The 24459-nt window shown below is 29.8% G+C and overlaps 1 protein-coding gene across 2 annotated transcripts in view; it reads right to left on the bottom strand.

The window, feature by feature from the left end:
• Positions 1-1475: 1475 nt before the first annotated feature.
• LOC106688558 (GTPase-activating Rap/Ran-GAP domain-like protein 3) overlaps positions 1476-24459 on the bottom strand; it is a gene marked incomplete at its 5' end in the record, with an annotated part of 122599 nt that continues 99615 nt past the window's right edge. The window contains 13 exon segments of one of the 2 annotated variants that reach the window (XM_067049322.1): positions 1476-5701; positions 6546-6660; positions 6755-6873; positions 6959-7042; positions 9576-9819; positions 10097-10210; positions 10639-10805; positions 10892-10990; positions 11778-12072; positions 14853-14980; positions 15243-15395; positions 16356-16467; positions 23007-23110. In XM_067049322.1, the coding sequence (XP_066905423.1) occupies positions 5484-5701; positions 6546-6660; positions 6755-6873; positions 6959-7042; positions 9576-9819; positions 10097-10210; positions 10639-10805; positions 10892-10990; positions 11778-12072; positions 14853-14980; positions 15243-15395; positions 16356-16467; positions 23007-23110 (1952 nt within the window). 2 annotated transcript variants of the gene reach the window in all.

The following is a 24459-nucleotide window of genomic DNA, read 5'->3' as shown; positions in this document are numbered from 1 at the left end:
TAGTTTTTGATGTTTATCTTCCTAGAAGTAGCATTTTATATTTAGAAATCAATATATTTTAGCAAATATCATGAAAAATACTAATCCTACAAAGATAAGTTTTTATGGACTACTTTATAGCACATTAGTCTAGCTTTAATTTGAGTGCTAATAGATATCTGTACGTCTCATGGTTCCTGAGATATAGATTTCCCACAATAAATTTACTAACTACTGATTTTTCAGTTCATTTTTTGTGAAATTTTGTTTTAAAAAAAACTTGTCTCAGGAACTATTTGATGTAAATAACTCTGTTAGAGCTCATATTTGAGTAAATTTACTCTTTTTAAAATGGTGTTTTATTAGGTTTTCTAGTGTTGTATGTAGTTTGAAAATTTAATGTTTCACTAAAGTAATCAAAATAATTCAGGTGAAATTTTGACTTTTTTCTCCTCTTTTCCTCTTGTACTATAATATCTTGAATACTTCTGAGGGGATTTTCAAAATTAATGTTTTTTTAAAAGTAGAATAATATTTGAGCACTAATAGAATTTATTACTTATTATTCGATATTTTCCGAGATACAGTTTTCAAACACAAATATAGTTTTCCAAATAACGAGGAACATTAATTTGTGAATATATGAAAACTACAATTCCTGGGAAAATAATAATCATAAACCACTTTAGGACACATTTCACGAGTATCGAATTGGGCCCTAATAATTCTTTTTCCAAAACAAGTTGATTATTAATGAATTATCATATTATCTGGTGAAATATTATTAATGTAAGTTATTTTTATTCCTGTAGCTTAGCCTGCTATATACACAGCATAATAAATCTAGTTAGACAATTGCTTGCTATTCTTATATTACAGAGGCATAAAGAGTATTATTAAAATACATAATAGTAGTACATGATCTTTTTCTTATTGTTTTAGTTCTTTAATATTTTCTTTTTTAGATATTTTCATTTTTTTTTGTCATCTTTCTTATTTTATTTTATTTTTTTTTTATAATTTTTTTTTCTGCTGTCATGAGCCTAATCTAAACTAATTCTCTGTTAGTATAATAAATAGTAAAAATTCTAGATATAGAAAAAATGTATACATACATAAAAATCCTATATGATCATGCATATAAAATTGTAAGATCACTTAAAATCAGTAGCTAGTGAATTTATTTTGGACAACTATATCTCAGGAATCATTAGACATACAGATGTCTATTAGCACTCAAATTAAATATAGTTTAATGTAATGTACAGTATTTTTATCGTGTCTGTAAAAAGTTGTGTATAAGGCACATTCCTTTGATGAAATACTCCAGTACAATTGACACTTTTTTTGAAAACCAATTGAAAACCTTTATAAAGAGAGAAATGTTTCCGATTTTCAAAAACATTCCTGAAAAAAAAAATAAAAAATAGCAGTTTCTTCTTCATGAAATGATTCTCAAACAAAGTAGGAGGAATTCAATAAAACAAAAAAATAACTACATTTGCCATCATAAATATATTTGATAATTAATACATTAATAAGTTGTTTCTTATTTTAGTACTAGAGATTTTGAGATCAATGAAGTTACACACAATTTATACAAAAGTCAATAGAATTTAAGTGTTTGAATAGAAAAAGCTTTGTGAAATTTGATTGAACTGAAAGTTATAGAGAATGAGTTTGTGACCATGAGTGGGCCTGAAAATATTTTCAATACACTATCTCTCAACAAATGTAATTTTTTTTTTTCTCTCTGTATTAACTTACTTACATTTTTTTGGTTATTAAAAAAACAAATTTGTTTTCTCAAAACGGCAAAGCACAATTTTTAGATGAAGTCCACACACATACACACACATAAAGATAAAAGAGCATTCCTGTTTTCTTCACAGCAGTAGAATGAAACGGATATATGTATATATATATATTTTTTATTGTTAATCAATCGAAGCATTAAAATTAAATCTTATTGCCTATTTTTTTTATTAATACATTAAATTAATTATATTTTTACTCAACAGGAGTTAAATACATCTAAAACTATGTAACTTCTTTAAAATTATTTATACATAGTAACATTAATATATTTTTGTATTTTAAAAAAATATTAATAAAAAAACAAGGTAAATATACAAGGATGAGAAAGAAGAGTAATACATTGGTAACATTAAAGCTTTGACCCAGCAAAGTTCATAAGATGTTCTCAAGACAACTTTTAAAGTACAAATAAATTAATAATAATTTAATGTAATAATTAATGATACTATTCTTAAGTGACTAGGGAGGTTAGAAAATAGTAAATAGGCCTTTTGAAAACATTATAAAGTCAATTCATATTTTAATGGTTTTCAATTGAATTGTTTTTGGAATCTGTCCATCATTCGATAGTTTGGATAGGCAGTATACACACATCAATATTTATACGCTATAATTACAATTTATATATAAAATATTAATTTTATATAAATAAGATAAAAGTTTAAAAAAATTATTTATCTTTTTTCAGTAAAATAGGTTAAAATTATTATTATAACAATATATCCTCTACATTTTATCATCAGTTCAATATAGTACATTCGTCCGAATTACGTGCCCTGAAAGACTCCAATCAAGTAAATATATTGTGTGGTCAACACGAATTCAGCAAAAATAACTATTAAGCTATTAAAACTATTAAGCGCAAATACATATTCAATTGCAGTGCATATATAAATAACTATATAATATGATAATGGAAATATTATTTAGTATATAAGTTGACTATCAATGAAATCATGATGGTTGAGATCCGGTCGGAAAATACACAATACTGGAAAATATACTGTTGAATTAGATACAACTGTATGTTTTTAAAAAAAATTGTTACTTCTTGAGTTTAAAGTATTTTAGACTGCATACCTTACTTTGCTTTTTCTACTTTCATTTTCTTCAATTGGAACTAGAATTATTAAGCAACAAAAAATATAACTACAAAGTTACTATAACCATCAATGCAATAAAATAAAATAATAAAGAATAAAAGAATAATCAAATTATTCTGGATCATTATCTCATTTAAAAATGAAAGTTTTACCTGGTGTGGGAAACTATCATTTAAATCTACGTGTAATAATTTGTTTTGGGGTTTGACCACTCAATATTTACTTAACTCTATTGGCTATACAATCCTGATAACATTAATTTAATAATGATCAAGTTTCCACAAAGAAGCTAATTATAATAAAAACTGATTTCAGGCAAATAGAAAAAAAAATCGGATAAATTTCCATTTAATTAAAATAAACTCTTCAAAGCTTGTCTGTTGAATAACCAAAATAGACCAATTATCTTATGTGATATTAAAATTGCATCTGAGCAGAAGAATAATTTACCTGGTAAGCAAAATATATTTAAGTAATAATCTAGTTCATATTTAAAATCCTAAGAAAGCTTTGAAAGTTTGAATGAGAATCAATATATATGAAATCTAAAAAAAATAAATAAATAAAACGCCATTTAGCGAATGTTCTCTCTGTAGTGCCTTCAGTTTTAGATCCCTCTTTTCAATTTAATTCATAATATTCAATGATCAATAACAAAATAAAACTGCAACTGTTGCTTTCCATCTATGGTTTGATAATTTATGTATATTTGTAAAAAACTTACAGTATGAAGGTGTTCCTCAGAAGCTTAAAATAAGGAAATAATTAAGTTCTCAATAGAAAAACTGGAAATTTAGAATATTTAGAAACTCCCATGAGGACTTTGTACAGTGGTACCTTTATTGGACCCATAAAATATATTTATAAGACTAAATTTTCTATGTTCTAGATACGCACTCACCATTTCGAGAATGTGTACATCTACCATATTCAAATTTATGAATAGATTACTATTTTCAAATATAAATGTACAGGTTAAGAGAGTGCCATTCATGACAATTTTGGCACAATTTAACAACCTGGTAAGAAGTACCAATATAATTGTTCATTCTGAATGACTTTAAGGATTATTCCTACCTGTGAATAATTGTTTCAGATCGAATACATTTAGTGAAAACTTGCTCAAAAGCTCTCATCGATATAGATAACATGTTGATTATTTATCTCATTACAAATACCAAGAAACGCAACAACAATTTCAAAAGTTATTTAGTTTACAAAAGGATATGTATACAGACAATTTTTATTTGTTCGTGTATTTACACATGTAATTGTAATCATAAGCAATAAAAATATATCGCATTTTTCCTCTATTCATTTTTTACTGTTTTTCTTTTTGTTTATATACATATTTCTCAGGAGAACTGTAACTCGAAAATGGTTAGTAAATACATACATTGTACTTACTAAATTTAATAATATCTTGTTTGTATGCCAAAATTATATCAAGTACTTAAAATATATATATTTTAGACACTGACTGGTAAATCTAGACTAAATGATCAGCCTACCAATATATATACAAGGAGCTTCTACCTTTTAAGAAAGACTTTGTAGATATATCCACAGAAATATTAATAATTATATGTAATATATATATGTAATGTTCGTATCAATTTAAAAGTTTGAACAAGATGGCTCGGCAATACAAACATATTAGATTACATTAAATTAATTGTACAGAAATAAAATCAGCTCAATAACAAAAACTATTGGATTAACTCTAGTTTTATTACATATGCCATGCAGTCGAATAAAATAAAATGGCATATGGCTTTGAAACTGTTTACTCGTCCATCTTCGCTACCAACAGCTTCTAGATTCACTTTAACCAAAGAAATAATTTATCACAATTACAAAAATACTGAATTTAAGATTCAAAAGATTGGTAAGGCCACATTTGGTAATTTATTTTGAACTACCACTGCCTGCCATTTAACTAAAAGACTAATCAAAATTGTTTTTTTAATTTGTGGAACTAAAAGACTTTTGTTTGGAACTAAAAAATTTGTGTAGAACCAATTTTTAAAATATCTCTGAAATATATACCTTTATAACACTACCAGAAAAATGTTGCAATTATATCAAATAAAACTCTTTTAATCGAAAACAATAGTTCTTACTTGGACGGACATGTAATTGCAGTAGTAAATGCTATTTTTCTCTTAAATTATTTTATAGACATTCCATTAACAAAAAACTGTTTGGGTAATAAACAATAATTTAAAATAAATTGTGAATAATTAAGAACCAGGAAGATTTTAGAGTTATTTAAATTAAAACACTGACTTTTAATTTTCATAAAATTAATGATATATTATTTTTTATTTTATTATAATCATATTTAATCTTATCTATATTGAGAAATATATTAAAATTTTTGGATAAAAACAAGTTCTGTTTGGTTTAAGTGAATCTAATATCAGTACATAAATGCCTATATACACATACATGTGTATATTATATATTCTCAACTTAGCTACTTGAGATGATTAGAGGAATAGAGCAGGAGAGAAATAAAACCATTTCCAGTTCAAATTATAGTAAATAATGAAATAAAAATTACAGTATAATTATTCAGGATTATTTTGGGGGAGGGAGAAATGACTGTGGCGTTGGAGATGATGAACAGGATCTTGAGATGCCTCTTGGTGGCTCAGCAAGGAGCCGAGCTCCAGAGGGTGCCTCTGGTGGTTCTGGAGTAGGAGTAGGACAACGCCTCTCACAGGGTGCTACCAGACCACTCAAGGCGTGTAATGGAATACGATAGAGTCTAAATGGCCTCGCCTCAGGAGATACAGCTGAAAAATTATCATTATTATTGATTTCCAATGATATTAAAGTAAAAATAAATAAAGCTGTTTTATAAATATTACTATACCCATGTAGATGAAAGGTTAAATAGACATTAAGTCTGAAAAAAAAGGAGTAAGGAGAAAACATAGTGGAAAATTATAACCTTATTATAACAAAATAAATTATACTGCTAAGTCAAATCAAGGTTCTTGATAAGTTTAGAAAAGGATATGATTTATTTAATAGTAAATTTAGATGGTAACAAGCAGGCAGAAAAGCAGATTTACAACTGCAGAAATGAAATTACTGAGAAAAAATTAGAGATGAGGTCAAAACGAGATCGAATCTACAATGAGTCAATCAAAGAGAAATTTGAGGTCATTGAAATTTAGATAGAAATTTAAATGAAGACAATGGACAATGGGCAATGTACCCCCTGGATGAGACCACCAGAAAGTCCAAAAAGGTAATTTATAGAGTATGTCCAACACCTTTGCTGAAAAATAGAAAAATAATGTTCGAAAATTCAAGAATAAGGCTAAGGCCTGGGAAGAGTGGCTGTCATGGCTAAATGGTACTATACCTGCTGAAAGGAATTAAAATGATATTGTGAAACAAGAAGAAGAAGTAATTTTTTTTTAAAGAAAAAAGTAAAAACTTGATGGAAATACACTTTTTCTACAAAAAGTAAATTGTACATTTACTGTACCATCCCGCTATGTATGTGGTAGGAATACTTAAGGTTTATAAATAATGAGCCATAGATTATGCCTTTTAATGAATAATAATCTGGTATTTTGTGGTAGCAAACAAATCAAATTTTCTAAGAGCTTAATTTTTTTAACTTACAATGTGGTGAAGATGGAGGAGAAAGGCTATTGTCCTTTTCTGTTTTATCCACTTGAAGTCTTTCAGATTTACTTTGGAAGAACTCAGGAGCAGTTGTTGCAAAAAATATATCATTCTACAAGAGAAAACCAAATTAATAATAGGATAGAAATAAAGAGAAACTGGCAAAATAAAAATATTCAAAGGTATTATATGTAATCAATACATACCTTTGAAGTGATCAGTTTAAGTTTTGGCATAGCCATTGTTTGTACCAAATTACCATTTATAATAAGACGAATTTCCATTGCATCAGATGTAAAGGCCAACACATAAGGAAACGCACAGACTGAAATTAATTTAGGAGTTATAAGTTAATGAGATGATCAAATGATATAAAGAAAAGGGTAATCTTGAAAAATAAAATAATATACCTATATCAGTAGGTATAGAGTTCCAATGAAAATCAAATTCAGTACTTGACACATTGTCTGAAAGCTTTTGAAAATGGCATGTATCTGTAAACAAAAAGAATTTTAAAATTATATTAAAATGAGTAAGCAAAACACTATCAAGTATTATATAAATATAGAGAAATAACATATCAACTTTGAAATTAATTGATAAAGACTTCTATCTTCATATGTAATATGTTTTATTATCTGTTCAAGTCCAACTTAGAGCAAGTGTTATTTGACCACTAGTTTGTTGATATGATCAAGTTAAGGTATCAAATTATTAAGACTATAATTTTGTCTCAGGAGGTTCTAATTTAATCTAGCTAATTGATCAAAAAATAATTTTCTATAAATCCTGGACCATGTATATATCAGCCCTGTATAAAATAATAACAATAAATGTATCAATTACATTACCCTAGCATTAAGTTAGTTTTTCTTAGTTTATCCCCTACCTTTCCATTTCTCACATATGAGAACCTTTTTTAACTGGAGCGGGAAGGTCTAGTTTTTTGTCTCTTCTGATCATCCAAACAATCATGAAACATACAGATTTGTCTTGTTTATGGATGGGACAAAATTCCTTCATGACGCTTTCTTATATTTTTTTTGTATGGAAATCTTTACATTTTTTTGTTTTTTACTGGGTTCAGGATTTTCTTTGTTAGAATTTATTTATTTAAACACCGTAAATTATTGATTACATGTGTAAGTTAGTTGTGAAGGTAGCAGTAAAAAATTGTTTTCTTTTATAAACAGTTAGTATACATTTGAAAATCAAATGAACTCATTTTTTCTATGCCAAAATAAACTTAATGATTTAGATTGTGAATGGAATGTGATAAAAGATATTGCCTTATTGCTTGTGTCAAGACTAAAATCAAAAACTCTTCTGCAGCCTGTAGTTTTGTTCCTTTGGTATAATTGGGGAGAATACATTAACAAAATTCTTAAAAGAAGAAGACTGTTTTTTTTTGTTTTTGTTTTTTATGGAATGATGGTTTATTTATTTTTTTTATAGTCAAACCCATAGAGATTATTAATAAACTCATGAAAACTTAGCACCAAATGTAAATTGTTACATTATGGACATTAGCTTTGTTTAATACCCATTGCACATTTATTAAATCTCAGAAAGTCATATGCCGTGCACGAATGTACATGGGCCAATGGAACCTAATTCTTATCGTAGTGGAGTTCCTCCTATTTGCAGACGACATTATTCTTATTTCAGATTCCCCTGAGCGACTTCAGCAGGCAGTAATGGAATGGGATGAAGAATTGAAGAGGAAGGAAATGACCATCAATCCCCTAAAAAGCAAAATACTTCAAGTTGGCACAACTCAAGAGGATATCAGGATTGTCTGTAATGAAGAAGTGATGGAGGTGGTGACAAACTATACCTATCTGCCACGACAATAAATAGGTCTAGAAAAGTAGATTCGGAAGTCTCAAGCAGTATATCGAAGCCCGATTCATCTACTATACAATCTACAACACTATTATCAGAAAAAAAGATGTGGGAGAGGATGTGAAGCTCCACCTGTTCAAATCTGTCTTCTTACCGATACTTCTGTATGGATCAGAGAGCTGGATCCTGAATGATAGGTTATAAAGCCGTGTTACTGCAACAGAGATGAAGTTTCTCAGAAAAATTATGGGGAAAACCCAGAGAGAATGTGTCCGATATGATAGTATCAGGGAGGAGCTAAAGATAAGCCCTGTGCTAGAAACTCTGGAGAGGAGGCAGCTCAGCTCGTATGGACACGTCTGCCAGATGAACCACCAAAGAGACCAAATGAAAACACTGGAGGTGAGGCCAGTGGGGAGAAGACCGAGAGGGCGACCCAGAATCTCTTACGCCCGCCATATGGAAAGAATTGGAAGGTGAAGAGGGAAGACTCTAGAAGAAATGAGGAAACTTGCCTGGGATAGGAACACATGGAACCGATGGTTGGAAGCACCCCCACGCTGAGAGGCATATGGCTGGAAAAAAAAATGAGAAGAAGTCATATGAAAATTTCAAAGATTTTCTGAAATATGTGAACAAACATTTTTAGAAAATTTGTGGAGGATGTAAAAAGAAGTTGGTATCTTACTAGGTCAACTAACTGACTAAAAGAAAAGTACAGTGTTTTATTTGTGAATGGGACAGCTGAGCAATCAAGGAACAGAAGTTTAAACCCACACAAGAAAGAACTTGAGTGGGAAATCAGCAAAGAAGAATTAAATTGTCAGATTGGTATTTTTTAAGTGATTATAAACTATTTTATACTTTAAAGCAATTTATATAGAGTTACAAAAGACGCAATATTTAAATCAAATAAAATAATTTCTCTGGTTAAAAAATACAATTTTTTTTTTTTACTTCAGAATATATTTTTATAAAAACCTTATATGTTAAAAAAAAAAAAAAAATTAAAATTAGTATGATGCATTTAAGAACATCTTACAGTTGTGAAACTTCATTCTAAAAGTTTTGAAATGTTGGGTTGTGAAAAAATCTAAAATCCTCATTTACTACTTATAGCAATATCTCACATTACCAAAGAACTAACTGATAATTTTTCTAATAAGCTCTAAATATGCATACTGTTGTAACATAATAGAAGTTCTGGTTCTTCATCTTCGTAAAGGTCAACTGCTGCAACCAAATGCCCTTTACTGCCATCTTGCAGAGAATACAACTTGGTAACATCAGCACTTCTCTCATTGACAAGATCAAATTGATGCCTGTATCCTATACATATTGTGTTATCAGCAACTCCGCCAGCAGAGGCTGCTACAGTCGAATCAACCAAAGTGATCAGAGAAGGAGACTCGGGTATAGAAATCTCCTGAAAATATAAACTGACATTATACTACAATATACTAATAAATAAGTTATATTTTTCACTAATTGATTTAATTAAAGCTTCATGAAGAAAAAAATGTGAAAAAAAGAAAAATTTATTTAAATGTTTCAGAATAATTAATTTAATGCTAAGTTAAATCAATAACTGGAAAATTAGTAAATAACTAAATATGGATAATTTTAGTAGACTCAGTATAAATTTGTTTTACTTGATATAATTATAAATTTTGTTAAATAGTTCATAATTAGACCAAACTTACTCTTAAATATTGAAAACCATCGACAGTATCGGTGTCACTGGCAGGGCACCAAGCTGTCCAGGCAGCAGAATGCCTCCATTGCATAATAAGTAACTTCTTACTCAAGCTTACCACCTGTAAATGAAAACAAGAAACATAATTACTTTTTTGTCATTGTAAACATACTTTGTTTCAGTATGTCTAATTCCATGACTACATGACAACCTAAAATTAATTAAGTGAGCTGAGCAGTATAAGAAGTGCCTATTTACATTCTTAAATCAATCTTTTTTTTTTTTTTTTTTTAAGCCGGAATCATGTTTACTTATATATTTATACAATTTTTTTTTTACTTTGATCTGCCATCGATTCTAGATCAGATTTTTAATAAAATATTGAATAATACTACCATCTCTATTAAAGAGGCTATTTACTGAAGTGTGACCCCTATCGTACTTAAATTTTCAGTTGTAAATCTTGAGCCCTTCTAGTTGAAATCGCTACGCTACCTACTTCATAGTTTTAATACTTGTCATACTTTATATTGAATGTTAGATACTTACTACCCTGAGGTGAGAACCTCCAGGCCTGCTGACTGCATATAGATTGCATCCTCTGGTTCTTTCTAATTTATGTTCTTTCATGTCTGGGCGGCTCCTAACTTCACCATCTCTTTCGAAGTCAGACAAACGGAAAACATGCATCTTACTGTCTCTACCTGTTGTTTTGACTAAACATTAACATAAGAAACATTTTTTTAATAAAAATAATATAAACATCCAATCGGTACAATTAAAAAGTACATCTTCCCCATACCTTTATCTACCCGAATTAAGAGAATTCCATGAGCTTCTACCACAGTTAGCTGCTTAACAATGACAGTTTTATCGAATATTTGCCGATGAGAGATGCCATCTATAAAAAAATAAAATAAATTAATGACAATAATTACCTCAAAACAAAGTGAGGTATATAGACAAGTTTTGTTTTTTAAAGACTTCCTGGGCTCACGGGTCATTGCTGGTTCAAGATTAAGTCAAATATCAACTAGTAATTCATATGGTATATATGATATATACCATATATATATATGGTATATAAGGTTGTTGCCTCGTTTAGCTGATCAGCCTCACCTACTCGAGGAAGGGCCTTTGGTCTACAGTGTGTGCTTACTTATTGCTAACCAGTCACCCATCAAACTTAGCTTAATTTTTTTACCACTGAACAATAAACTACATTATTTATAATCTTATTATTCTAATGTGAAAATTGACTAATTAGGTAATTAGACTTAGTCAAAGAAATGCTTATTAACAAAAATATATGATTCCCTAATGTTTTAATGTCTCATATAGTAATTTGTTGTATTGACGTGGGCAGCATAGGCATCATGAAGTTTTTTTTTTTTTTAGATGATTTAATTCTAAAATTGTACTTAGGTAAGATAAATTATATAGAATATTGTTATTTATTTTGAAATTTTTGAAGATCATATGTGTAAAAAAGCTGTTTGTAATAGATTGTCCTTGAGGATGGCCGAATTGGCTGAAACGTTGGACTTACAAACAGAATAAAAAATTTATTGAGACTAAAATGGATAAAATTTTATTTATTTAAATATAAATAAACTACATGATTTTTTAATTGTCTAAACTTTTTTTTTACAGTGATATCAAATAAACATAAATATGAAGTGACCTACCTTCAACTAAGTAAACACCGGAATCCGTCGCCAGTATGAGTCTGCTTTCACCCCATGAGTCACCAGCCAAGATTTCATGAGAAAAGTCGGGGTAGAAACAATGTGGCTCCCACGGAGCCCTCTTGTAGAGTCCAGTTGTTGCCAATGATGTGGGAGCATCTCCTTTCACTATGGTTTCCAGCTTCAGTGCTTGACCTATCCTAACAAACTCTACTTGACGAGCTTCCTCTTTCCTCCGAGAACCTCGTGGAGGGTCAGGCAAAACGTCAGAGAATGCTCTGCGGTTCAGCATCGTCTATTAAGTAAGGATTAATCTTAAATACAAGGCTAGGACTTGTGATAAAGTCTTAAATAAATAATATACATAAATTATGATTTTCACAAAATTAAGATATAAACAAGGTTTCTTACTCATTTAGAAATATATATGACAGTTACTACTGAAGAGGTATTATTAAAGCTACAAGAAAATAATTTCATTGATAGAACTACATCAACTCATTAATTGAATTAATACTGGTATTTTAATATTTAGTAATGAAAAGTAACATAAATAAAGGATGTGGCTGCAATAAAAACCAATGGTACTGCAAACCCTTTTTCTGGGAAATGTCTTATTGTCTTTCTAATCAATTCAAGAAGGCTGTGTAAAATTTTGACTGGATCAGATGAATAGATAAAATAATACAACAGTTTTTGCAATTTAGTAACACAGACCCTATCTGCAATTATTGGAAATTTTATGTGTGCTCACAACAAGGATGTCAAGCAAGTCCAGTCAAATCTAATCCATCGAGCTGGAGTGTAACTTTTGGATTATGAGCCCTTACTGCAGCGACATACTTAAATATATCAACTTTCAAATTGGTTATTCATGTGAATTATCAAGATTATTTAACATAGCACACAGCTTAAAACTAGACTTACTTGTATTTGAAGCTATAAAGCCGAACACTGCCCTTGCTAAAAGAAGCCAGAAAATATTTTGCTATATGATAAGACATGGATGCTCTTGCTCAATTTATTAGGTAAAGGGATTTTATTTAAATAGACTTGAATAGACATAAAATGGATTTGATCACTTACAGTAGCATATTTAGACATGTTAGGGCTGTGGATGATGCGATATTGCGTTAGGGTGGGAGGCTGAGGAAGGTTTGGAAGATATGAAATAATCCCTAAGAGAAAGAGAGAATCCAGGAAGCCCCTAAAACTTTTAAAGTTTAGGGGCTTTTAAACTTTTAAAGTTAAAGGAAGGGGGCTTTAACTTTTAAAGTTAAAGGAAGCCCCTAAAATTTGTCTGTGACATATTAGTCATTTATTTAATTTGAATGAAGTGAAATTTGAAGTTGATAAGCAGCGGTAGTAAGAAATAGGTGAAAAAAATGCATTATTATTGGTTAACTATGTTTCACTCGGTTATTAATTCTATCAGTTACAGATCATTCACAGATGTAAAGGCTGTGGATCAAATAATAAATGAAGTCGAGATGTACAAAAATGAAAATGTTCCATTCTATTCAAGAAACTAAGTAATGGTGAGGACCCACATTGTCTGTGATCTCTCTCAGATTTTATCTCCTAGATAAGTGAGAACTATCAGTTAATAATACTGAAGGATGTACGAGCGACGATCCTGTACTCTGGATCCTTAATAGGCATCATCATGATCTTCTGAACATCATTTTATTTAACTTATAGACTATCTGCCTTGCAAAAGGACATATAGGTCATAGAAGACCTAATAAACAGCCATAATATATACATTTTAATAAATTCATTGCTAGAGTTAAAATTAATAATTTGAATGTATATCCGCAACTGTTGAGTTGATCCTCTGCGATAATGTACGAGTTGCCAGCCACAAATGATAGCTTGCATCATCAGTGCTGCTTTCTTTATTTACTTTTTAATTATTTCAGTACTATTTTTTTTTTTTTTTTTTTTTTATAGCAACTCAATTATTTACCTGAAACAGTCTAGACTTTAGATGGCAAAACCATCTAAGGAGCTCTGAGAATTGATTTCAGGATTTGCAATCAAATATGCATCCATTGATGATAAAAGATTTCTTTATCTTTCTTTTATTTATTCCTCAAATTTTTATAAAAACTCAAAATGCAACATTCAAATAGCACCTATACATTTTCTATATGTACATGCCTAAATAAATCTCAAAGCTAAATGAAATACTCTTCATGTCACATGTCTGTATAATTGTTTTCCTAATCAGAGTCAAAGCCTAGCAGTGATTCCTTTTGAAAACAAAATTAAACAGCACATTTCAGGACTGCGGTGAGCACACAAACAATAAAGCTGCAAACACAAAACAAAAAATGAAAAACACTCACAATGATTTTTCTCAGAAAGAAGTAATGGCTTATATAATAAAATTTGAAAAAAATAATCACAAAAACATTTCCATTATTCATTTTTTCTACCTATTATATGGTAAGCAAAAATAATGCTAAGATGTAAAGGGAGGATTAGATATTTAAATTTCCATGGAATATTTAAGTAATCCATTTTAATTCAGTCAATTGATGAGAAAATAAAATACTTTGAGGAAAAAAAAATACCTTAAGCCTGAATGGTATCTCACTTGCACTTTATTTTCAATATAAATAGCTTAAGTGATTTGTATAGGGAATGAGGTTATGAAAGACTTACATAAAAGAAAAAAAGTAAAACTCAGTTGCAGAGGATATTAATTGTATTGGAATCATTCATCACATTGTAAATAAGACTCATGTACATTTTATTTTGTGATTGCTTGGGTTCAATTGTATAAATATGCATTTAAATTTTAAGCTTGTATACTAAAATCATGCCAAATTTTTCTTGCCTTGACAATGGCAATTGCGCTTTTGAGTTGTAGAAGGTCAGTAAAGAAGTTTCAATTAAAAAAAATAATAAAAACTTCTTTTCATTTTAGAATTTTGTAAAAAAAGAAGAATGGAAATGCGCAGTAAAATTTCTAGGGATATCACAGAGAGGCACTAAGCCATTATCACCTTCGGAGAAGCTAACTACTTTATAACTAAGCCAAGAAGCACAAATACGAAGCCAACTAACACTACTCACAGCCCTGCACCCATCGCCCATGTGCTCTGCGCACAAGTCTTTGATCAGCATGTCCAGGGTCCTCTCTCGTTTCTGGGCAAATATTGGCGTGTTAAAAGTGGCTTTCTCACCATTTATCACTGAAACGCAACAAAATCATTAATGAAAAACACATATATGTATATTCTGTAAGTTTCTGATTTAAGCCATTAAAATTTTCATGATTGCTAAATTTAAATTATGTTAGAAAAACATGCATTTTTATATATAAAATACTATAGATAAAGTATAGATATAATTCCTGCACTTTAAAAACATAAAATTCATTTTTAAGACATATTGAAATATTAAACAATATAAATTAAATAAAGATTAATATTATTTAAAAGCTGTTACACTTACACTTTACCAACAAGAAGTCCCTGAAATCGGTTGGAGACCTGAAAACTGGTGGACAGGGTAGAGATGGGCCAAAAAGTGGAACCGACTCCTCAGAGTATATTGAGAGCCTGTAGCTTTGGTCTTCTGAACAATAGCTGACCACGGCGAATACATCTATGTTCTTGGTAAAGAATCATATAATGTATTTCTGATGAATTTATCACTAAGAATATTGATGGGTTGATCAGAATTTTGTTAGCTTTATAGGATAAGTAAATAACCTGCAGTAAAAATTAAATATATATACTTATAAACTATGATATATAAAAAAAAATGATCATTTATTCCTGATTAAAGAATTTAATGACTACTATCTAAAAATATATATGTTTATGTATGCTCATGGTGTATAGTTAAAACCAATAAACAGTCAAATAATGGTGAAAAATAAAGCAAAAATGTTTTCAACTGAGAAAGAAAGAGTGATCTATTTATAATTTGTAACTTAAATTTATGAAATATAAATTTTCACACACATTTTTACCACTCTTTAGTTCACTTTTATTCCATGATATCTTATTCTCTTTCTTTATTATAACTATTATTAACTATAATTTTAGTTTTATGTATCATTTTTAGCTTTGATGAGGCCCTGCAAAGTGGGGCAAAACGCTGGCTCAAAATAAATAGTTTATTTACTAATTGAGTTATGTCGACTGCACTTAGACTATCTTCCTTTCATGTATTACGTGTGGACAACGTTATCACTGTATATTCTATTGCGCTTTTGATTCCTTAAAATCTCATCTGAAAGTCTCTTTTTTTTTAACATAGGCTTTTTTCAAAACTTTTGGAATGACCACTAAATTCTCCTAAAATTTCATTGATAAATTAATGAATTTGATATTTGTTTATGAAAAAAAGATTCAAGGTTGACATATTATTTTTAAACCTATAAATTAAGAGTGATATTGAAACTTTTTTTTATAGATTAAAGTATTCTCTTTCGTCAATGATACATCTCGATTATTAATAGATAAATCTAGTTATGATAAGAACGCACTCTGCAATAGTTACATTATTTATACCATATTTTATTTTTTATTTATTTATTTTAACTTTGAAAAAGGATACGAGTGAATTGAGATTTGATGGATGATGGATTGAAGTTTGCCATCTGTGAGGGTCCTCCTTCCACGAATACGATGTTGACTATGTCATTACCGATATGTCGCTTCCTCTCGACCTGCAATGAACAAAAAGTTATTATTATTTAACTTTCATAATTATAGGCAACAAATAATTTAAAATGCAGAATAAACAAGGTAATGAACAATCGACCTCTGCAAAAACAGTTTGGGTAACTAACTAATTCTTAACATATATGTATGTTTATCTTTTTTCTCATAGCCTCTTCCTGTATTGTTAGTTGTGAACTATAGTTCTTACGCACGAATATTTCTGGTTATTATACTTTTTTCTTTTATGACACTCTTCCTGGTCAATTCTGACATAGAGGGAGGGGGTATTTATTGACCACCCTGCTCTAAGATATGAGTCAAGTTTTCATCTCGTGGTACCACCACAGAAATAAAAGTCAACCCCTCAGGTCGGAGCGCTCAGGTGGTTGAGGCTCAGGTCTTAGAAATCTGAGAACTGCGGGTGGCGCCGGTTCGAATCCGGCTTAGGGCGTTGAATTTTTTTATTTAGTGGCGGTCCTACAAAATGAAAAACTTGACCCCTCACCATGGTTAGAATAGGTTGGTCACCTGTAGATAAACCCCCGTATGTCAGAAATGACCAGGGAGGTTATTAAAAAAACAAAACAAAAGAATAATGGCCGAATTCGACTCGGCGCCACCGCCATTCCGAGGTTGCAAAGACCTACGCCTTAACTCCCTCAGCTACAGACGGCCCAACTCTGGCTATTATTCCGACCTAAAGTGGCTTTATCCCTCTTTTTGATGACAGTACTTCTTTAGTTCTTTTCTATTTCAATCCCTAAGAAATAAGTTCTCCCTAAATCACTGATATTTTTATCCTACGTTCCTCGATTCATTCCTTAAACACAATCACCCAAGATATCAGTATTTATACTTCAGCACATAGGACTGTTCCCTTTAACAAATATTTTCTTGTCTTTTCTGGTTCCTTTCTCCTTTTGGTATTAATAGGCATATTCCCTTAATTTCTTCAAACATCAGCTATTTCACCTCCTTAAATCCCAATTTTGCGATCAAACGTGAAATTTATGTATAGATAATCTAATATTTTAACTTCTTAGTTAGACCATAAACAATCATTTTATGAACATTATTTTTGTTCTAAGGTGGCTTAGTCTCAAAATAATGATGATTTCTTTTTCATTTCATTAATCAAAATATTGCTTGGTTCTTCTTCCAATATTTTTAGAAGGGTTATTATGAAGTTAAAAAAATATCTGATTTAGTGCCCCATAGGCCTTCAGTGTATGTTGCGAAGACCTTTTGTAATGGCTTTATTTTTGATATTCCAGTTAGAATGATAATGGAATATTAACGTGAAAAGTTTGTAACTTGTTTTATATTGACGTTTAAATAAAACAGGAGTGGGTATTAGTGCAGTTGATGTTTAGTAACTCAGTTCTACGAAGAGTTTGTTATAAGTTATATAAACATTTGTAAATTATGATAAATGAATGCATGTAGTAAGACGTTTACATGTCTTCAGTGTTAACGTCTTTAAATTTGAGGAAAAAAAGATCTGTCGATGTTACTTAAGACGCCCGCAAGTATTTAAAATGAGAGACACCTGCCATGATTCTATCCAATATCACTCCCATGATATCTCAGTGAGTTGATCAGTAGAAAAGTTTTGCCCTATGTGCATTGATAAGAAAATTGTTTATTTGTACTTTTCTCATTTTGTACTACAGTCTTGTAGGTTCATTTATATTCGTAAGACCTTGTAAACCTGTTTCCCGAGTCTAGATTAGAGCCCGGCTTCGGTAGATAATTATTTATTCTGTTTTATCAGCCATTGATCGTACCCAACCCCTATAAAATGAGTGTCATTAATAAGGCGAAATATTTTATGGTAATATTTATGGAATTATTTATGGTAATATTTTATGGTAATATTTATGGAAATATTTTATTTATTTTATTTGATAGCGTGATCCTGACCAATGCACCTCCATGCACAACAGTTGATGGCGAAACAATTCTTCCTTACCGATTACTGGGCCCAAGACGCTACATAGGTTATATTCTTATATATATAACTTACGAGCACTTGTACTGAAAGGCTTGAAAAAAAAAAAGGAAAAAAAGGAACAGAATTATAACGCACGATTACTAGAAAGATACAACTTTATTATCTCTGTGATGCTCCTTATAGACATTATTGAGGTTTATTTATATGGGGAGTTAGGACTAGTGTTCTCCAACCATAACTTATATGTATATATATTACCTTAAAAAAATAGCTTTACGATAATCTCTTAAACTATATATACGAATAAGGGTGGGTTACAATAAAATATGTACTCTTAGATGTTTATAAAAAATATATATCTGATCTAAAAAAAAATTAGTTTAACTCTAAAACTATACATCTCATAAAATATTACACCCATTGATTTTAAATATAATAGAATTCTATAAAATATTAAACTAAAATTATCTAAATAGGACCAGAATTTGAATATATTTGTATTATTTCAAATTAATATTTATAAAAATAGGTACTCGGTTAAAAACGAACATAGCATAAGGATATTTACATGGATCGTTTTTGAAATACACTTTAGAAGGATTTTTCTGTGAGGCCTATGATAAAAGGAGAGATAAGGGAGAGGCGAAAATATATTATATATCTGAATTTATCCGCAGTGTATTCTACACGCTACCGTCCATCCAAATCCAAGGTATTGAGAATGGGGAAGTATCTTTGTAGCGATTTCCCGATATAACCATCTCTCCCTCTATCTGGGCCTGAAAGGCGAGAAAGGATGTACCTCACACTCAAACCTGGTAGTACAAGAGCCCAAGAGGAGAAAAAGGCAGTTATTTCACCCCAATTTTTGATTACTTTAATGAAAACTATATATAATTACTAATAAAAATTGATGAGTGTGCCAAGTATACGTAGAGGGAATAAAAAATGGTGGCTGTTTCAAAAAGTAAAAAATAATTAATTTTTCCTTCGGAGCTCTGTATCGTTTAAACTACCAACAACACTAGAAAGTCTAAGAGAACATAATTTAAAGTGGAGTAAATTTTCTAAAATGTAAGCCCTAATAGAGCTATTTACGTTGAATAGTGCTCAAGATAATAGCTTTTTACAAAGCAATATTTTGTAAAAATGTTGTATACAACGTACAAAAACATCAGAAGTTAGTGAATTTATTTTTAAAAATCTATGTCTCAAAAACCATTTGACGTACAGATGAAAATTAGCATTCAAATTAAAGCTAGTTTAATGGGCTTAAAGTAGTTAATGACGTTTTTCTCTGTAGGAGTAGTAGTTTTCATGATATTTGCTAAAATAAATTGATTTATAGCTGTTCGGACAAATTTTCATTTGCCAAATTTTCATAAGCGAATATCAGAAAAATTACTACCCCTATGAAGATAAGTGTCATAAACTACTTTGCACTAAGTTAAATTTCCTTTATTTTGAGTTATGGCAGACATATGTGAGTCTTATGGATTTAGAGAATTATTTTTTAAAAAACCAAACATTTTATAAGAATAACTAGAAATTAACATTTTGTGAATTTATTTTGTCAAATATCATATCATTATCAAAAACTACTACTCCTACAACGATAAACGTTATAAGCAATGTTATAGTAAATTTAGCTAGCTTTAATTTTAGTGCTAGCAGACATCTGTACGTCCTATGGTTTCTGAAATAAATTTATTCATATATAAAACTAATTTTCGGAACTACTATTCCTACTAAGGTAAAGGTCATAAACTACTTATAATACATTAAACTAACTTTAATTTGAGTTCAAATAATCATCAATACGTCACATATTTCCTGAGGTTAGACTTTTCAAAATAAATTAATTAACTATTAATCTTTTTAAGAAATATTGCTTTTTAAAAAGCTATATCTCGAGAAATATTCAACTTAAATAGCTCTATTAGGGCTTGCATTTTAGAAAACTTACTCTACTTCAAATGATGTTCTCTTAGATTTTCTATTGTTGTTGGTAGTTTACACGATATAGAGCTCCACAGGAAAAATTAATTATTTTTTAACTTTTTGAAACAGTCGCCATTTTTTTGTACTAAAGATGTAACTTAAACAATGAATTTTTACAAAATTTGTGAAGAAGCTTTACTGACCTTCCTTATTTTCAAATTTGTACGTAAGAAACCAAGTAGTGAGGACAATCTAGGTGGCCTCATCCAGGAGGAGGGAGTTTTTTTAATAGTTTTGTGAGTTACAAATAAATCATAGCCGCAAACCATGTGACTCGTCATAAATAAAAATATAAATTTCTCAGTTTCCAAAAACTTGGAAACCTTTAATGAACTTATTGGACAGTCAGAGAAGCAAAGAGTTTGTAGATGCCATTCACGAAATCCGATGGACTGGATAAGGTATTGAAACAATAAATTAAACATTGCAGTGTTCACGAGTGAGTCCACATATTCGAAACTAAATTTGAAATATAAGATAGTATATTATTCTGGGGCTAAGTTAATTTAGAACAATTGTTAGGTTACACAATATATTGGAAAAATTGCTTAGTTATGAATAATATAATAATTGTATACAGATAACATTTAAACGATTAAAATATTGTGGTGATTAGGCCAAACGTTAAGAACTCTTTTACTTGGGGAGTATTATTATGGATGTTTTTTTTACAACGTTTACGACTACTGGACTTCATATTCTTATAATTATAATATGCCATAGTCGAAAATATATTTAACGTTTTAAAATAAAAAGGAGGAACGTGGAACATTTTAAAAGCATCGCATAATGGAAAAAAAAATTAATTGCCATCAATATATTTATGAGGTAACTCTAACAGATCTTTATGTACTATGATACTGATAGAAAATTCCTTCAATTAAAGGATCCAGTTACAGAGTACTCAGAAGATCCTTCTGAAAACGTCGAGAAAACAAAAAGAAATTGTGAAGGAAATCTGATTGACTAGAAACCTCATCTCTAGTGAGCAATGAGCAGCCATCTGGACCTCAGAGCGTGGATTGATTGGGCATTTGGAATTCATAGCAAGAGTGGTTACTCCTCCTCCATCAATTCAACATCCGTCAATTAACTTCAATATCTGCCCATCAATGATTACGTATTTTATTTAACACTGGTCGTTTTCATAAATAAAATCTTCCTCTCTGAAGTCTTTATTGTTAAACACCACTTTCATTTTTATGGACAGGTTTTATTCTCGTCACATGTCACAATATCTCGAAGTAGACCATATAACTCAAAATAGTAGAAGGAAATCCTTCCAAGACAACCTGCCCCACTAAGCCCCCATCCCTTTTTTTCGTAACATCCTGTGAATTATTTTAAAAGCAAGTACAAATATAAATAGGAAAATTTATATACAATTTTGTGCTTAACCCTTCTTTTACTCAGAGGTATTTTAAGGTGTATGTAATACACATAACCACTAAGCCACTTCCTTTCTTTTTTTTTTTCTCGTTCCATTCATAAAATAAAAATTAGTACTTCATACATATATAATACATGAAATGTATTTTTTATACTTTACTGTCTTTTCCCTTTGATTGCCTTGTGGCATTATAAGGTGTTGATATGAGTCCAGCTGAGGTGGTATAGTCTAGCTATAGCCTATGGCTACACCATGGAATTTTACGCCACTAAGCCCCTCCTTTTTTTTTTTTTCTTACCCTTCATTACAATAAAATTAGCTAAAATAACCATACATACATAATACATAAAATGTATTATATATACTTTACTAAGCCCCCTAAGACACTAAGCCCCGATTTGTCGACTGTCTTTGATACGCCTTTGAAACATTTAAAACTGGAAGAAGAGAACTAAGTTGGAATATCAGTTAAATCGTGTAAAAATGAAAAAGTGGCTAAAATTGGAAAACGGAGTGGCACTATCTTTCGAAGGAGATCATAACAATAAAAATAGTAGAACGGAATCCTTGGAACTTGGAGAAGCATATTTTATGATGTTTAAATTCTTCCTAATATTTGAATATTTTTTTATATAATTTTTTTTATTTACCAAATATTCATGATGTTTACATTGAATTATTCAAAATCATTATTATAGAATTTTGTTGAGTAGTTTGCGTATAGATTTTTGCCGTAAAATAAATAAATGGGCTATGTTGGGAGTCAAGGAAAATACGTTTGCGTAAATGTATCCAAAAATAATAGATATAGTTTCATGCAATTGGTATGGGCCCATCCAGACATAATGGCTATAAAATCTTTGAAAACACCATCAATGTCGGATTAAGGTAGTAGGTGTTATTTCTCCAAACAAAAATTATATTTGGGAAATTTCGACTGTGAGGAAAAAAAAGTCATTCTTCATGCATGAATTCAAATTAGTATACTATATCATTTAAATCTTATTTTAAATAGATATATAATAAAGAATTTTCTATGAGATCAAAAAAATCTTTAAATAAAAGAATAGCAATAATTACTATAAAGTAAAAATTAAAAAATAAATGAAGCCTTTTTTTATATGTCTTCATAAATAGATTTTAATAAATATCAATTTAGGATGCAGTATATAAAAATAGATATGTAACAGTGGTATTACCTGCTGCTTGTTATCCTTAGAGTATGGTAGCAAAGTTGATACATGGAACATTATCTCGTGGCCTTCGTAGATCGTGTAGACGGAGTATTTACCAGTCATGTCACCTTGACATCAAACATAAGAATTAGCTTAATTAGATCTTTAAAAAAAATAAGAAGCTATCTCCAAAGCTTAGAAATAAAAATAATGATAAGAATACAAAAAAATTATCCAGGGATGATGTTAATCTATTTCAAAACATCTGAAATAAAAAAAGAATCGTAAAGAAAATCGCTGGCGAATATACTTTAGCGAATTATTGATCAATCCTTTCCCAAGTAATATTTCGAGAAGGTTGGTAGTAGTTTATTATTATTTTATTTTTTAGATATATGTATTAATTTGGAGACAATATGTAAGAATAACAGTAGGAATTTTAACATCACGTTAAAGTAGTATTTTCAATTGAAAATTTTAGACAGGCGATGGAGAATAACGAGCGAATAAAGAAGAAAAAAAATATTAAATTGTGAACTTATATTAAGAATTGAATATGCAAATATATTTTAATGAGTATAAATAAGTCCAATACATAAAATAAAATATGAAAAAAAAAATAAGAATAATTACAATTAAACTTTGGCCTAATCTCAAACACTTTTTAATTTTTAAATTGATATAAAATAATTAAGTATTGGTATGAATAGTAAAATATATTTTAAATCACTCGTTAATAAATTTTTATTTAAATCCAATGAATAATCGGTTCTAAAATACCGTTTATTGCGTATTGTTTTTATTTTAGAAAAATAATAGAACAGAATAATTGGCAGGCAAGTCCGAAATATATGTGAGGAAAAAATAGAGAAGTAATAAAAAAGGACAATTTTATCCTGAAAAAAATTAATAAATAATCATTATAAACTACTGACATAAACCTTATGAACTATTAAGCGGAAACTTATATCTTATAATTTATAATTAAAATATTAGAAACTTGCTATTAAGCAAAGTTTTTATAAAAACAAAAGCGTGGAAATGTTTAACCAATTTTTTATTGAAGCCTAGACAAGCCTACGCTACCCCTATGACATAAATGCGAAGCTGATATAATCTATCGGCAAACTAACAAATCAAATCCGATAATTGCTCCTTAATCTAAACCTTCCAACAAATTAGAGGCTTGGCAAGCCCAAGTCCGTTCAGTTTCCTCAAGTTAAATATTTGCATATGCTAATGGAATCGGTCTGGTTCTTCCGCTGCCGGCGGGTATAAGTTCCACCTGATGGCCAACCTGGAAGTAGGCTTCGTACAAACAGAGATCCTGATTATGTATAAATATATAATTGGAGTATTTGCATGTATACATACACATGTTTTGACTAAACTAGGGACGATTCGCACATTTATCACTCTCTCTCTCTCTCTCTCTCTCTCTCTCTCTCTCTCTCTCTCTCTCTCTCTCTCTCTCTCT

This window comes from Halyomorpha halys, unplaced genomic scaffold (genome assembly GCF_000696795.3).
Source record: "Halyomorpha halys isolate HHAL.00 unplaced genomic scaffold, Hhal_1.1 Scaffold1155.1, whole genome shotgun sequence".
NCBI classification, from domain to species: domain Eukaryota; kingdom Metazoa; phylum Arthropoda; class Insecta; order Hemiptera; family Pentatomidae; genus Halyomorpha; species Halyomorpha halys.
The sequence above is the reverse complement of the archived record's forward strand: the minus strand, read 5'-3'. Positions and strand labels throughout refer to the sequence as shown.